The sequence below is a fragment of the Macadamia integrifolia genome, chromosome 9, assembly GCF_013358625.1.
Source record: "Macadamia integrifolia cultivar HAES 741 chromosome 9, SCU_Mint_v3, whole genome shotgun sequence".
NCBI lineage: Eukaryota > Viridiplantae > Streptophyta > Magnoliopsida > Proteales > Proteaceae > Macadamia > Macadamia integrifolia.
Window position 1 is genome coordinate 5292290 of NC_056565.1, and position 16572 is coordinate 5308861.

General features: G+C 37.4%; 1 protein-coding gene across 1 annotated transcript; it reads right to left on the minus strand.

Annotated features, from left to right (window-relative positions):
• Positions 1-1479: 1479 nt before the first annotated feature.
• Positions 1480-15765, minus strand: LOC122089830 (probable protein S-acyltransferase 14). The gene is made up of 7 exons (XM_042659538.1): positions 14883-15765; positions 14352-14598; positions 14155-14246; positions 3527-3650; positions 2979-3064; positions 2769-2834; positions 1480-2098 (listed from the first exon to the last, which is right to left on the minus strand). The coding sequence occupies exons 1-7, from the start codon at positions 15090-15092 to the stop codon at positions 1973-1975; spliced, it is 951 nt and encodes a 316-aa protein (XP_042515472.1). The 5' UTR covers positions 15093-15765; the 3' UTR covers positions 1480-1972.
• Between the last annotated feature and the right edge of the window lie 807 nt (positions 15766-16572).

The following is a 16572-nucleotide window of genomic DNA, read 5'->3' on the forward strand; positions in this document are numbered from 1 at the left end:
ATCCTAGAACAAAATGTTACTATTCCATATGATTCATATGGTATCAAAGATTACTTTTCTCATGTAATCAAATAGAATGAAGATGTGATTAGCATCTTAGCAATATTTAGGATCTCCTACTCGTCTAACCTCACATCTGGTCTCTTAGGTTCGGGAAGCTCAATCAACCTAGCTCTAATAAAGATGTGAGGAAATGTTTCTCATCCTCATTTCGAAAGGAATAGCCCACCCTTTCTTTGAACCTTGTCAATGATCGAACTTTTTTTACCATTCATTTTGATTTTAAAATACTAATGAGGTTCAATGACGCCGACAAAGGGAACCAACCAACTTAAAGGCTCTCAAGGGTAGGCGCGTGGCATAGGTAGACTCATAGGATAACGTTGTGCAATGAGAGAGCTCAATTTAATTCTATATCTATAACTAGCTACTCAACCTATTTGGAGAGAGCGACAAGAAATGAAACACAAGGGCAATTTAGAGTAATTCCAAAGATACGTTTAAGTGGTTGTAGAAAATCAACATATCTTCGTGTTCTCGGAGAAAAAAGATCCTCACTGACACTAACAACTCATCCATGGGTTATGAGGGTTTGAACACGTATCCCCAAGTGTTAATATATATTGGGATACATGTTCCAGCCTTCCCAACCTTTGGATTGTCATTAGAGGCCCAAGTCGTTGAAGAAGAGCCGAAACTATCCATGGAACTCTCTTCCCTTATCTTTTGAAGTTTACTCATTTTTTTGTTTTTTGTATGACTAAGGATGATGATGAGCATGCTATTATTTTAAAAAAGTCAACTTGCTCAGCTATGCACAGAAGACTGGATTATATCTCTACGCGCATAGTATGATGTAAATATCTGTTCCATTAATGATATTTTATTTTCTCCATAAAAAAAATCCTGATCAAGGCAAATTCTTGCGGTCCCTGGCCGCATGGACATACACACAAACGAGAGAGAGAGAGAGAGAGAGAGAGAACTTATTGGCTCGTTTAGGTAAAATGGGCTGATCATGCAGGGAACATCGGGTGGCTAAAAACCCCTTGAGACACATGCTCAAATGCTCTTAGCCATCCAATGCTCAACACAATTCACCGTTTGCTGCAGAGAATGTAGACTCGTTCAAAACTAGATTCGAAATCGCCCTTTAATAAAAACTACCTTCTATCCTGTATCAAATGTCAAAGTCAGCAGCGCATGCATCATTTGAAAAAAAAAAAAACTCTAGCAAGCAATAAACTGGCTGGTGCTGGAAATGCGAACTCTTTGAAGAATTCTATCCTCCAAACAACATTTGACCAAAATGAAGCCTGGACTTAAATATCCCTCACTAGGTAGCAGCAGATCCCTCCACAAGGCCCCCTGTTTAACCCATACTTAGCAGAAGATAAAAATACAAAATGATTTGATAATGGATGTATTCCACGGTATCAGAACCAGAGGAACACATCCAAATCATAGACCCACACAAACTATCAAAAAAAGTATCTGGCTTTGGTGTTCTATTATATGTAGGTATAATGAACCATGTGTGTACACTCTGAAATTTCCTTCATCAGGTATGATATGTCCCTGACCTGATTTTTGCCACTATCATGATCTCCCTGCTAATAGGCACGGTCCTCTAATCCAGACATGGAGTACAACTACAACCCTTCTTTTATGATTCAACAGTACCCCCATACAGAACATGAAATAAATATATTGTCACAGAAAAACCATCCCCATCTCCCACACAATTCCCTGCTTTGAGCTTGTTCTTCACAATGAGATCAGGAATCCTCTCTGCTATTCTTCTTGATGATGCTAGTATAGATGTCCGAGTACTAACTTATACAGGTCCACACTTGCAACATTCCTCATCTCTGTTTGCAAGAAGTAGCAACATGTTTACGGGGAGGCACTAGATCCTTTTTCACAACCAAAAAATAGAAATGGAAGTCCACAATTCTTGCTGTTCATAATTCTAGAACTCCTGGGCATCCAGATCAGGCTTTGATGGATATTCAAGCCCCTGAAGTGCTGGTATCCGTCTTAGATCCTCTTCTGAATATGCAGGGATAAACCAATATATTTTGTCTATCCCAAACACCTGATATGCAAAAAAACCAATCATAAATCAATTAATCTGTTTTTTTCCAGTAAAAAGATTGTATCCAAGCAGTTTCTTGCACCACCGTCTAACTATGTCAGTCAATATACTGTAGGTTAACTACAAAGTACCAAAGGAAAGGGAAATATATCATAGGTCGCATATAAAATAGATCACACATAGGTATAATACGGCAAAAAACAGGATCAACAATCACTGTCCTCCCTAACCACCCCCTCCTTCATGCACGTAACATGGATGCCATGCTCCAAATTGATAAATTGACGAACACCATCCTAAGAAATCTCTTCATATAAAAATCAAACGAATTTGTGTACAAACCATTCTGTGCCAGCTGCCTCGATAACTATGCCATCTTCCCAGGCAGTTATTTCAGCTTTTCCCTCTAAATATACCAGTCCTATTAGTGAGGACAATATGCCAGTCCAGCATTTGTCATGAATTTGAGAAAACTAGCTAATTAATCTATCAATTCAATAATTGTAACAAATTTGATCAGTTCATCAAAAAAAAAAAAAAAGCTTAGATAATCAATTGATCATTCAATTTTGTTGAAATTAACCAAGGATTATCAAGTTCCATTACCAATCAATTTAAATTTCCAGCTCCCAGAACTAAAAGAAAGATCACAATTCGTGACTTCGCTAACCTGTTCAAAATTCTTCCTTTGACCAAGGTCATATCGCCACTTAGGACTGGTTTTCTTCTCATAAGCCTGAAGACAAGAAAATAAAACCATCGGTTATTTTGGTCACCCACTTAGCAACCATGAGGCTTCATCTTGAATCCAGCTCACATCAATAACTATAATTAAATAAAAATGAAGCAACCTTAATTAGGAGCCATGACAGATCTTTACCTCAATGGTGGTCGTATTACCAACAACCAATGATATGTGCATGATCAAAAAGCCCATAACACTCAATGCGAATGCCAAGTTCAAAACTGAATGATAGAACAAGAACAGGTCAAAATAAGCTAGGGAAGCAGGCACAAAAATAAGTTAGAAGAGTAAATAAATAAATAATAAAAAAAGGGATTTTCTTATTGACAAGAGGTGTAAAATAATTTGTAGCCTTATTTTTTTGCCCTTTTTGTAACACTGTTTTTTCAATGAGGGTAAGTCCGTCATTTCACGCGTATAATAAAAAAATGTGCAAAGACAATGACAATTTTTGCTAATGACATAATGATAAGTCACATTCAAATTATTTTGAAACCCATTTTTACCCCTGAAGTAAAAAATAAAATTAATTTGAAAACCCTTTTTTACCCCTGAATAAAAAAAAAAAAAAAAAAAAAAAAAGGGAATGAGACAAGGGGCAATCAAAAGAAGGTTACAGGTTTTAAATACACCTATAGAAGTGTCATTTACAGTCCCTTAGAAAACAGCTCCTTAGACCCTACCAAATGTAAGAAAAGTTGTTGCAAGGGTTCCAGGTGTTCCAGGAATCTCTCCATCACTGAAAAATGCTATGAAATGCGGCAATAGTGACAAAGTTACCAGAGTTGTCTCAAGAAATGTGTAGAACTGCATGAGATTGAGCAAAGCAAGGACAAAATCAGGATTTTTAGTACATGGTGACTAGATATCTATAAAACATTAATAACAAGTCACCAAATTATTGTACAATAATTCATAGCTGTTGTACATATAACAGCATAATGTGCGACATCAATAAGAATAAATGAACACAAAAGAGATAAATAAGTTTCCAGACAAGCATAGTTATTGCAGATACATGTCAATCCCCAATCAACAAAATATACAGATACTTTTGACCGATCCACTTAAATAATTTGGATGAATTTAAGTCGGAACAATTCCATCAATTTATCACCCATACAACAAGCCATATGTACAAGAACTAAAGGAGGGAGCTGATTAGTGCACTATGCTCCAGAAGGGAAAACAACAACAACAAAGCCTTATCCCAACTTAATGGGATCAGCCAGAAGGGCAAGTACCGCAATAAAACAAGTCAACAACTTCATAGCAAGACCAATTAGACAGCACATTTGAGGATTCCCTTGTTCAGAACTTAAAAGGACACAAAAGCAATCAAAAGTCCATCATAGACCTTACAATCCAAAGCAAACTTATAGGGTGTGTGGAAATTGAAAACAGCATTAGGAATCAGAAAAGGAAATAGAACCAAAACTGAAGGCAGAAAGATGAGTAAGAAGATCATCATGGATTAAACACGTGAACCTTGCTTCAAACAATATCTCATTAATCTTCAATATGTATACTTTTTGGCTTACAGCCCCAAATACTCATTAAAAGACCCCAATGCAGACTCTGAAGACTCAAAACTCCAAGCCTAAGTTAAATGAGGACTCAACCAAGTAAATTAAAACTCCTGGCACAACTGAAAACAAGAAAATTTTTAAAAATAATAATAAAACAGACTCGCAATAAGTAATAAAATTTGGGTAGAAAATATTCATAAAATAGTGGATGTTTATCTATTTATTAAAATAGTAGATTCCTAATATAGATCAGTAATATCAAAATTACCAAAGGCCTTAATTAACACAGAACCCTAACTAACCCTAAAAAAGACTAAATTACAATGTTGGCCCCAGAAAAATAAATACGACATATCCCGTAGGTATTGAGATGTGAAAGAAGTCCCCCCCCCAAAAAAAAAAACCCCCACAATATTAAATGTTTTTCTGGCCTTGTTCCACATCATCACCACAAGCCAAAAAGTAACCTCTTCCAGTCCTTGAATATAATTTAAAAAAAAGGCATCAAGCAAAAGACACCGTGGAAATTCCTTTCCATCTTATCCATAGTTATACAAGTTCCAAAATGAATAGTTGTGTCCAATTGATTTATAAGTCAACAGTATGCCACAATATTGCATAACTTCTACATTTTGTTCGATGTAACCTTGTTTCAATAGCGTTAATCAACTTCATTTTGCACCAGAAAAGAGTAAGGAGGTCTTGCAAAGCAGTAGGTCAGCCAAAAGAACAGATGCTGAACAACTTAGAGGCATCATGAGCAGCTAAGCAATATAACAGCATGGAAACCATAGGACTACCAATCATCCCATCCAAAAGGCTACCGACCAATCCATTTTCGACATCATAGTAATGATTTGATCTTGTGCTCCCCCAACAACGGTATCTTGGGCATCATGACCAGGATTTGACCTCCCTACTATTGTTTACAACATATCTCTATTGTCACCAAAATAGTTAAGTTAGACTTCTTTTGATTGTCCCCTATCTTATTCCCAAAAGTTATTTAATGTAGGGGTAAACAAGGATTATCAAAATAATTTGAAAGTAATTTGCCATTATGTCCTTATTAAAAGCTGCATATTTTTTTAGTAAGCATGTGAAATGATAGAATTTACCCTCAATGAAGAAAAAAGGTGTGTTATACTAAAACGGCAAGAAAGTAAGGTTATAATTTTTTTTCACCAACCTTGGTTACAACCAGATTTTCCCATTAAATAAATAAATAAATAAATGTGTGTGTGTGTGAAAACCTTGCTGTAACCAAAGTTTGCATAACATTTGTGATAAGAATTTTTTGTTCATGTTTGAGTGTGGTTCCGTAACTCGTAAGGCCATAAAGTGTTGGCAGCTGGTTCGGGTTGTATCCACACTCATGGACACTTAAGTCTTTTATTGCATCTGGTTCCAACTCTTACCTCATTAAGGACCCATCTTTTCACATATCCATGCTTCCAAGCTTCTGTTTATGAAATATCTTGTCTCCCTAATGATCCTAAGATCCCAAGGACTCCTTTAATAGTCATCTCAATCTTGCAGGATCAGAAGAACATTATGTTGCAATTCATATTTCTCCTCTCCAGCAACAGTAAAATCATTTACATTTTGGAGCTATCTGCATCGCTCTCACTTTCCATGGTTGAGAGGGTTTACCCTCTCATCTGATTACTATCAGGCTTGCCTCGAAACTGTTGGAACAACGTTAAATGCAGGAACAGTGTTCATAACACTATACCTACATGGTTAGAGAGGAGAGAGTGTGTCAATGTGAGGCCCACATGATCAGATGTAGGAGGGCATGGGAGAGCATCCACACACCACCTACGTGGGGATAACCCATATATTTATGCACAGAGAAAAGAAACACATACACAAAGGCACATCAAGAAACACAAGAATTTTGATGTCAGATAAAACCCAAAAATTGGGAATAACACTGGAGCGAAGTGGATGCTCATCCTGGATTTTTACTACATGAGGAGAGAGAAAATACAAAGACACCACATAACTCTAAGACCTAGAGGAAAAGACACTTCCCAAGTTATGCAACCCAAGTACGCTATCTATTTATAATCATAAGAATAATGCGAGCTTCAAATCATTATAGGTATAGATAAGGGACATGTAAAGCTTCACAAGACTAATTCAGCCTTGAACCACTATGAGTACAGATAAGGGACACATAGGGTAATCCAAAAACAAAAGCAACCCAATGTGAAAAAATATGGAAAGCACTGTAGATGTTGGTAATCATATCACGACACTTGCACTGACTAGGCCAAGAATATCCAGTAAGATCAGCTGCATATGATTTTTTATATCCGTTTACCATGTTGTAGCTTATAGGATACCTGATAATAAGGTTTGAGATTTCGGTTTTGACTAGGGTTGAAACTGAAATAATTTGGATTTCAACCGAAACTCTGCATGTTTTGTCTGGTCATTTCGATGATCAAATGGCCATATATTGGGCCCGAAACTTCAGGCCTCAGGGAACCCCTAATTATGCATTTCTAAACATATTAGAACCTTTAGCTCCTAAAAAAAAAAAAACCCAAAATTGTAGTTTAATTGCATATCCAAGGTAAGTGTATGCCACCCAACTGTATACCGTCTCAAATATAGAACACATAAAACTCAATGAAAACAACTAAAATATGCATTATGAAGAAAAACCTTTCAATATTACATAATGTTAAAGCGGTACAAGCACAAGTACAAATGTATGTGCATGCACAACTAAGGTTAAAACACTGCTGCGAAACCATTCCTCCAACTCTATGTTAGTACCACATAGAGCTCCAGGAAGGCTTAAAAAAAAAAAAAAAAAGTATACCTCTAAATTTGAATCTCACACAAATCTTTCTCAAATGCAAAAAATAAAAAATAAAACCGATCATTGTTGCGGATGCGTTGTAGTTGTAGCAGTCCCCAACACATTGCTCCACCAAGAAATGTAGGTGATCAAGCCAAAAATACAAAAATGTGGGATTTTTTGGCGTTTTTCCCCTCTAATAGGAGAAACCGAATCGAAACTAGGTCGAAACTGACTGTGGTAAAAAATAAAAATAAAAATGAAACTTTTATATGTACTGTTTTGTACCAAAACCAAGTCAACCAAAATTTCGCTTGAAATGTCAAATCTTGGTCAAAAACCTGCTTTCCTACTAAGTTGCACCCGATCTTGTTTCGACCTTTGACGAAACCAAAACATTTCGCGAAATCTTGGTCGAACTATACCTGATAAGGACCTCATTGCCTAACACATCCATTCAAAATAATGGTGTGTGAAGATCACCAACAAGGATCGATGAGCCGGATGACTTCCCACTGGAGAATATATTCAAAAAAGAGTAAAGACATATCAATCTAGGTGAGATATTGTCTTTAGATTATTCCAAAGTGATAATATAATATGTTGCATATTTGCTCGACTGAAATGGCAAAGATGAATCATCACATTGGTTCACTGTGTTCTATGTTGTACTCGCACCAACAGTGAGGGCCAATATAATTATCATCAGATTGTCCTGGACAATGTTGATGCCAATGAGGAACATAGATGGTGTAAGACCAGTTTCAATTAGACAACTAGGAACTAGTGATGCCAAACTAAATTATCAAGGGGTAATCAGTCCCAGTAGGATCCATCATAAACTCCAACACACAAATCAAGTTCAGATTCAACCGGAACTCAGATCTGGAAAATAGGGCTGAATAGAGGAGAATTTGACTAATCACAAACCACACCTCAGATGGAGCCACATTTTGGATTGAATGGAGATCCTATATGAGGGACAAACCATCAAAAGTTGAATAAATTCCTGCGGCTGGGTTGAAACTAATGCCAGTTGCAAGAAAAAAGAAACTTTTGGTGATTCTTCAAGAACTTGAGTTGGGGGTTTCGGATGAACTTCAAATTGGAACCAAGTGGTCCTCCTAACGTCCTTAGCAAACCCCCAAAAATCATGCAGAAATCAGAGATATGGTTTGGGAGATACGCACTTGAAATTTCTTCCCGGAAAAACCCTATAACTGGATTCAGTAGCCTGGTTGTGTACTCTTCTATTTAGCAACTGTTGGGACTTCCTTCTCTCATTAACAATGAATATATAGAAGAAGAAAAGAGTATAAAGTAGAATAAGAATTATAGAAGGGATAGATGTGGGGGCGTGGACTCTCAGTCCTGGGTCTCTCACCCACAGCTATCTCAGTTGCTGAAACATCTTTTCTCAGGAACAAACATGCAAGCAAAGTCAACTTCTTGTTCACAAATAAGGGCCAATTTATAGCTTTGGCCAAGCTCATTACAAAATATAAAGTAGCAGAAATGGAAACTAATCACTTGGAAACAAAAAATTCCTACACTAATTAACTTGTTTGGTAAGAAAGAAGTAAAATAGAAACTTAGAATCTTCTAGAGACAACTAGCTAGTTCTAATTACTTGTCAACCATGAAAACACAAAAATAAAAACTAAGCCAAAGCACCTAAAAGGAAAAAAGTATTGCTTCCTAAATAAGAAATAAAAATAGAAACAAATCTTCTCTTCAATAGGTTACAATAAGAACACCAGTAACAGAAACTGGTAATACACCTTAACAGCGAGGTATTCTATCTCCCAGACTCTTGACAGCTTATCCAAATACTGTGGGTGCGATGCGGATCCGGGTTCCAAAAGCTGGAATCGGATCGCTTATGAGCCCACAAGAATAATAGATAACTCAAACTAAGAGTTTGGGTGGCAAACCCGTGATATCAAAAAAGAAACAGGTTTTTGGAAGTAAGTAAATAGCAGCTGGGGTAGTTCTAGGATTAAAACTTTAATATAAGAGACTATTCTGGGAATTTAAGGAATGTGGGGTAATAGAGAGGACTAGGCTTCTTCAACCTTTAGCATTCATGATAAAACTCAGAACCAGCGGAGACCTAGGCTGGTTTTGATCAAGAGAAGTCACCCAACTCAGCTTTGCTCACCTTGAAACTACACACGAAACTGGAAATCTTGATGGGCTCTCGTTTCTAGCCAATGGATATGTCGAATTATCAACCAAAGGAGATTGATTGCTGCTGCAACTTGAAACCAGCAGAACAGTGGAACCAGATCTGAAATTCTGATCAGATCTTCCGGTAGTGACCAAACCTTGCCTTGAATCTGTGTATGGTGAGTCGTTTCTAGTGCAGGAATGATTTCAAGAAGTCTTAGGCTGATCCGATGGGTATTTGTAGAGATCGATCTCCAATACTAGGGCTGGAAGTACCGCCCAGAACAGAGTATTCTCAGGTATGGGAAATAAACAGCAAGAAATAGGGAAAAGGATTAGAGAACAGAAGAAGATAAGAAGGGAAAAGAAGAGAGGATTTCATAGAGGGAGGAAGAGGGAATCGGCAGCCATGGTTTTACCCAAAATATTCTTCAATTTCATTCAGTTCTTCAAATCTGAATTCTCTTCCATTACATGGCTATATAAAGAGAATCAAAGCATAAAATTGGGAGTCAATTAAAATGGAAACTAACCTATTTGGCAACTGAAATAAAAATTCAATATCCCTACTAAACTTGACCACACCCTACACTAATAATTAAAGGAAACAAATCGAATAACTAAATTATTTCCAAAATTTCCCACGCCTAACTGCATCAGGGTGGAAACAGATCCATGGGAAACACAAACAGCACTAAGTTCTGGCTGTCGCAGTGACTGAAACCCCAATCGAAGAGAGGTCTCTCAGGGTTGAATAACTTTCTAAAAACACAGCCAAGGCAGAAGGCTGGATTAACAGATATCAAAAGGACTCAAAATTAGAAAGCAATCACAGAATTAGTAACTCACAACCAGATTATTCAGCCAACAAATGAGGCTGCAGTTACCATTGAAGAAAGGGCCCTAGGTGGATATTCCGCTGTCAAAACCTGGGCTGAAATGGATGACCTGATCAGGAGTTACAGGTCCACGAAATTCTCTGCAGATATCTCCAACTCCAGGAAGCTGCAAGAATGAGAACTTGATCTTCAAGACTTGTCTCAACTGGAACTCGATGGGTTGACCTTCAAATGAACTCCAGCAGCATTCAAGAGCTTTGAATGCCTCTCAGGTGTAGGTGGAACCACGGAACAACAAAATAGAAAGTGAAGAAATTGATGGAGAAGAAGAAGATGGTACAAAGAAAGGAAAAGAAATGGTTGAGCCTCCCACCCAAACCTAGGTTAGAATCCCACTAACCTCCTAGTCTCCCACTAGGGTTTCTGTATCTCACAGACCTGCCTCTCACAGTAACAGCATAAAGCCTTTTCTTTTTTTAATCAAACTTCAAATTGTAGAAAGCTATAACAGCCCCTCCTTTATTACTAAAAACTGCCTTATTAGAAACTCCCCCTTGGCTGTTGGAGAGTAATTACAAAATAGCGACTAATTAGAACCCGAAATAGAAACTAAATATGAACCAGAACACCCATGAACTGATGTGTAGGCGGGGAAAAAAGGCCTTGGCTGGGCTCTGTCCAATGATCTACATCAATATGAGACTAGAAGATTATGGAATATGAGGAGAACATTGAAGCATCCATGGGTATTTAGTTCAATTCATTGGCCAGGAGTCATGAACAACTTAAGAATTCTTCGGTAACATGTGCCTCACACAAGTACCAAAGAAAACAAAGGGCTTCATTAATAGATAATAAGATCTATGAATCTCAAAAAAATTGAAGAATGGATAATCCAGATGGATAGGAAGTCCTCGGATGTCAGTTCATTCATGATTAATAATAGTAACCTCAAGAAACAGATATAAACATTGTTTACCTTGATCTTGGAGAAATTGTTCCATAGTCATTTCTTGAACTTGATGGGTGAATGCATTAATCTTAAAGGGAAATATTGAAAAGAGAGGATGATTCTGGGAGAGAAAATCAGAAAGAAAATTCTTTCATCTAGGAATATGACATTCTGGGAGCACGAGAATTCTTTCTTCTAAGAACATGATTTACCTGAAATTTCTTTTGTGAAAAACAATTTTCTTAACAGAGTAGTCGGGGATTTGGAAGAAGCTTTTGCCTGAACTGGATCATCTTAGGGAATGCAGACATATCCATTCTACTTGAAAAGCTTTTCCTATGAGAAAAAATGCAAACCTTTCAATGCCTCGTCTGATAACGAGGATCGCTTTGAAGGTTGAATGGTGAATGAGCTCAGAAGGTTTGAAACTTCCACTTCAATATCTACACATTTTCCCAGTGGAATTTTCTATTTCCGGTAAGACCGCACCCCAACATCATCACTGGCATCTATTTGAAGAATATTGGGTTCCTGAACCGAGGGGAGGAAGAGTTTGGAGAGCCTTCTTAAGCTGTTGTACTGCCTTTGTCTGAGCATCTACCCAACGGAAAGAATTTTTCTTGTCAATAGATATAATGGTGTGGTTAGCTTCGCCCAATCAGGAATAAAATTTGCCACATAATTGACTACTCCAGAAATTGTTGTAATTGCTGTAAAGATGATAACTTATCTGGGATTTTAGAAATGATTGGGAAACATGAGGCTGAGGAACAAAATTACCATCTCTGACAAGCATTTATTAACTTAATTTCATTTTGTCCAATAAGCATCTTCTTTTCAGAAAGCATAAAGCATAAACCATAAACCAGCAGTGAGAACCATTTAAAAAGATCAGCATGGCTATCAGTATCAATGGAAAATAATAAAATGTCATCAATATATACCAATGCAAAAAAGATTGGCTGGAAAGCTCGTATCATAGCCTTTTTGAAATAAAGGAGTAGCCACCTTTAGCCCAAATAGTAATACAAACTCCATTGAAAATGATGATCTAGTCTATAAATACCAGTCTTCCATAGTTTTTCTGGGTGAATTCCAAGTTGCCAAAAACTGGCCTTCAGATCAAACTTAGAAATATTTTGGCATTAGACATTGTTGAAATAGATGTCGCCATGATGGAAAAGAAAATTTATCATCGGCCAAAAAAAAAACAATTAGAGGCTGAACCTATGGTCTATGGTTTAAGTTTTGTTTAGGCTTAATTTGAGTACCCAATGGTCATATGGGCCATGGGCTAAGTATTTTTTAGTTTTCTATTATAATGGGCCAATTCTATAAGCTCCAATATTAAGGATTTAGGTCCTAGACGACATTAAGTAGGTACTTTCTATTTTGTAATATTCTAGAATAGCTTATACTTTGAAGAGAGACTTAAGTTGTAAGGGATTCCTCCTGCCATAGATAGGGGTATTTTTGTGATTGTTGTAGAAGTTATAAATAAAGGAAAGGAGCAATAAACCTCCCCTACAAATTGAGTTACTGAAAAATTGGGTTTTCACCTCTTTGGGTTGTGGTGATGCAAGTCCAGCCCTATTGTAGTGAAGCAAAAGATTGGGATTGGAGGTGATCCCTTCCCGCAGGCCTATTGGTGATTCGAAGTCACATCCCTTCTTATCTTCTTATTTTCTTCTCTTAATCTTGTTCTTCCCTTTGATTTATCAGTAATATGATCTCAGGTTTTTGCTAAGTTTCTGTCTATTTCTAATCTAACTCAGTTACTATTTCTGAATCTAGTTGTACTTTTAGAAAGTTCCTAAATCTGGATTCCAACTTCCTATATCTGAGTTTTAGAAGTTACTATTTTGGAAGTTCTTATTTATCATTGCCAGATCTCCAGATCCATCTGTTGGATCTAGGCCAAACTTTGAAGGATTATTCCTCTCCTCTACAGTGCCTACTCGACCAGGCTTTCAAATCCATCAGATCAGTCCATCTCGAGTTATTAAAAATCTCACTATTCTGGTCCTAAGGTTGTGTCCTGTGATCCTTAACTGTGGTTTGCATCTGAACCTACTTTTAGGTTAACCAGATTGCATTAATATGTCTCAGGATGTCAGGAAATAAGGTAAAGATATCCTGAATTGGAGTTCATGGTAAAACATGAGCCTTACAACACAATCCGTGTGCGGACAACCAGAGAGAAGGAAGCTTATGCAGAATATCATACCTGATTACTAAATCCTTTCCTAGAAGAGTAGAGACAATAAGTTGTGGTGTATAGTTAAATTGGGGAAAAGGTCAGCTAAGACTGGCTAAAAATCTGAGATCTGAGTTTGATGTCAAACACCATCTTTATGCATTTTGCCAAACTCGATACTTTATATAAATAACCAAAACCGCATATGATTACATTCTCTCACCCCCGCACATCCCCCCCCCCCCCCAACACCCAAAAAAAAAAAAGGGTACCCAAAAGCATCAAACCCAGCCAGTCATCACAAAACCCAACCCAACCCAACAATGACAACAATCCACTTCCCAAGCAATGTCCTCTTTCACAATCAACTCAAAATCTCCAAAACCCACCCACAAAAGGTTAAATTTCGAACCAAAAAACAAAATGGTCTGTATATAGTTCATAAACACCTAGCTGCATCTCAACTGAGTCAATAATATCCAGTTCATTTGGACCATCACAAATTGGTGGTCAATAATATCAAGTCCCTGAAACACTCTCCAGTCAATAATATTACGGCCTTCAACAATACATTCAAAACAAACTTAAAATGACAGCCTCATGAGGCAAAAGATATCAGACAAGCCAGAGACAATACAACATTTCAAAATTTTCCCAACAATGAATGTAAGATAAGCTCTAGATCAATCCTACATGGGAAATATCCCCTTGTATGCTGTATTGTTTTTGTGCAACAAGAAGTTTCGAGCTTTAAATGGATGTGATATGCTGATATAAAAACTTCCAACCAGTGCAGGGAAGGTAACATACCAAGAAGAGAAGGAAATATTTATAATTTAGAGCCCCAACACAATTGACAACCCAAACACAATGGTGGTCCATTTTCAAAACACACCTCCCACCTGAAACCGCATGAAACACACACACAAAAATTAATAATGTTTTTGAAAACAAAAGAAATCAAGCCTTGGACAAAAAATTCCACGAAGACGAATGTAATGACTTACAAACAGAACAGTGATGACAACGAGGTGGTTTCAGCTGGTTGCACTTGCGGCAGTACCGGACTCTTGGATTCACTGGGTCAGATAGCAATCCTGACTGCTGCACACCTGTGCCTGTACCACCATAATCAGTACCTGTTAATGGATCACCCTCTCCTCTTTCCTCATCCATAACAGGCCTCCAATTTGGTGGAACAGAACCAGGATCAGTTATAACAACAGAAAAGTAGCTCCATAGAAGCATCCCCAACTGCAGGGCCAAAAGAACTCCTTAAAACCCTTATGTGGATCAATAAAGACAAAATGATCAACTATCAATCTTTCATTGCTCTGAACTAAAATATTTTATTTTACACAATTTTAAGTTCTTCTATACTTATTTAGAACCCCAACAAAAAAAACTTCAAAACAATCAACAAGTACGATTCAACAAATAATTGATTGAACAAAACCAAGAAACGAAACAAGCCCCTTTTTTTCTCCCTTAGTTGACTTCTAAAAAATCATGAAGAAATGGGAAATTAAGGAGCTTACCAGACCATGAAACAAGAGCAATACAGCAAGGGCGTTGGCAGAAGCAAGACCACCATCGTACAAAGCAGGACCATAGTTTGTAAGGACGACAGCATAATAGGTAACGCCAACGATTCCTAGGACCAATAGGATCATTATGGAGCCAAGCCCACGAAGGGCCGTACAGAACTTGAACACATTCCAAGCCATTACAGCTCCGGATCTGTGCATACTGAACAGGAACCAACTACTTCTTCTGCTTTCTTTTAATTTATAACAATAAGGAAATAAAGAATTGAAAATAGGAGAAGAGGGCTTTATCAGATTATCTCCCTTTCGCTTTCCGTTTCCACGTCTCTTTCCTATCTATCTACACATACCCATCTGCCCTCAACGGTCTTTGAAAACGATTGGAGATTCTGCGATTAATTCAGGAGGAAACCCAGATGGGGTTTGGACCATCTGGTCGTATTACTCGTGATTATGTCTGGAAACGAGAAGAAACAGAAATCATGAAGAAGATGCAAAGAAAAGAAACGGAAACTGAAGAAAGAAAGAAATAAACTATACTAGAAGAAAATATTAGGGGAATCTGGAAACTGTAACAAATGGGTGTGGAGAAGAAACGGAGTAGTTGGGGTTGGTGTTTTATATGAAGATTAAAAATAATAACAGAAAAAAAAAAAAAAAAAGATGTGATAAATGTGAACTAAATCAACAATTAACAAAAGAAGGTCAAGACTGTTTCTGTTTCGTCCACGATTCTTTGTCGAAACTAGGAAGGATCCATCACTGCCTCCTGTTGATCTTTAGTTGAATAAGAAAGCACTTAATACGCAGGAGTGCAGGACTCAAAACTAGAAAGATCGCCCTCTCGGCCTCTCTCGGTCTCACCTGCTACAGTTCTACTAGTCATGCAGTCTTAAGGCGCAATGGGCCGGGCTGCAACTGTTGAACTGGGCTAGTTGGAATATTTCAAGGTCAGGTCACTGTCTTCAGATTTTGAGAGTGACTTTGTTTGACCAAATCTCCCCCCCCCCCCACAAAAAAAAATGTTATAACAATTTGTATTTATTTGGATGTGAGGTTGTCAATCCATTGGTTTGGTATGGTTTTGGTTGGGTTGAATTGGTTTTGATTGGTTACTAGTGACTCTGAATTCGAATCGTTAAAGAAGTTTAGATTTTGATCTCATCCAGTTTGGTTCAATTTGGTTTGGGTCAAAGAAGCCGACATTAGTTCAATTTGGTGATGGTGCCACTCCATAGGTTACGGGAGAAAGTGTTTCCACTAAGATTTTGTCATTGTTGTTCTTTTTTGCTTTATGACTTGTTTGGAGATTACCATTAGATCTCCATTATCAATGCAAAGATATCACATTCTCCAACATTAATCATCAGCAAAAACCAAGTAATACACGGAAAGGAGAGGGTTCTTTGACTTCACATCCTCTCACAATGATTTTTGTAAGTGCTCTTGTTATAATAGATTTTGTAATTTCTTTTTATAACCCTGAATTCTCTCTATATAAGGCTTTGTTTGCCTGTTTGATAGCCAAGAAAAGAAAAGAAATCCAAGCACAAGTACAGCCTAATCAACTTGGAACTGGGGATGGAATGAGTAATTTTTCTTTAATTAGGGGGAAAAAGAGAGAAATATCTAAGTAGTTGTGGGAAATGGTCCCCACTCAAATACACTAGAAGACAAACTA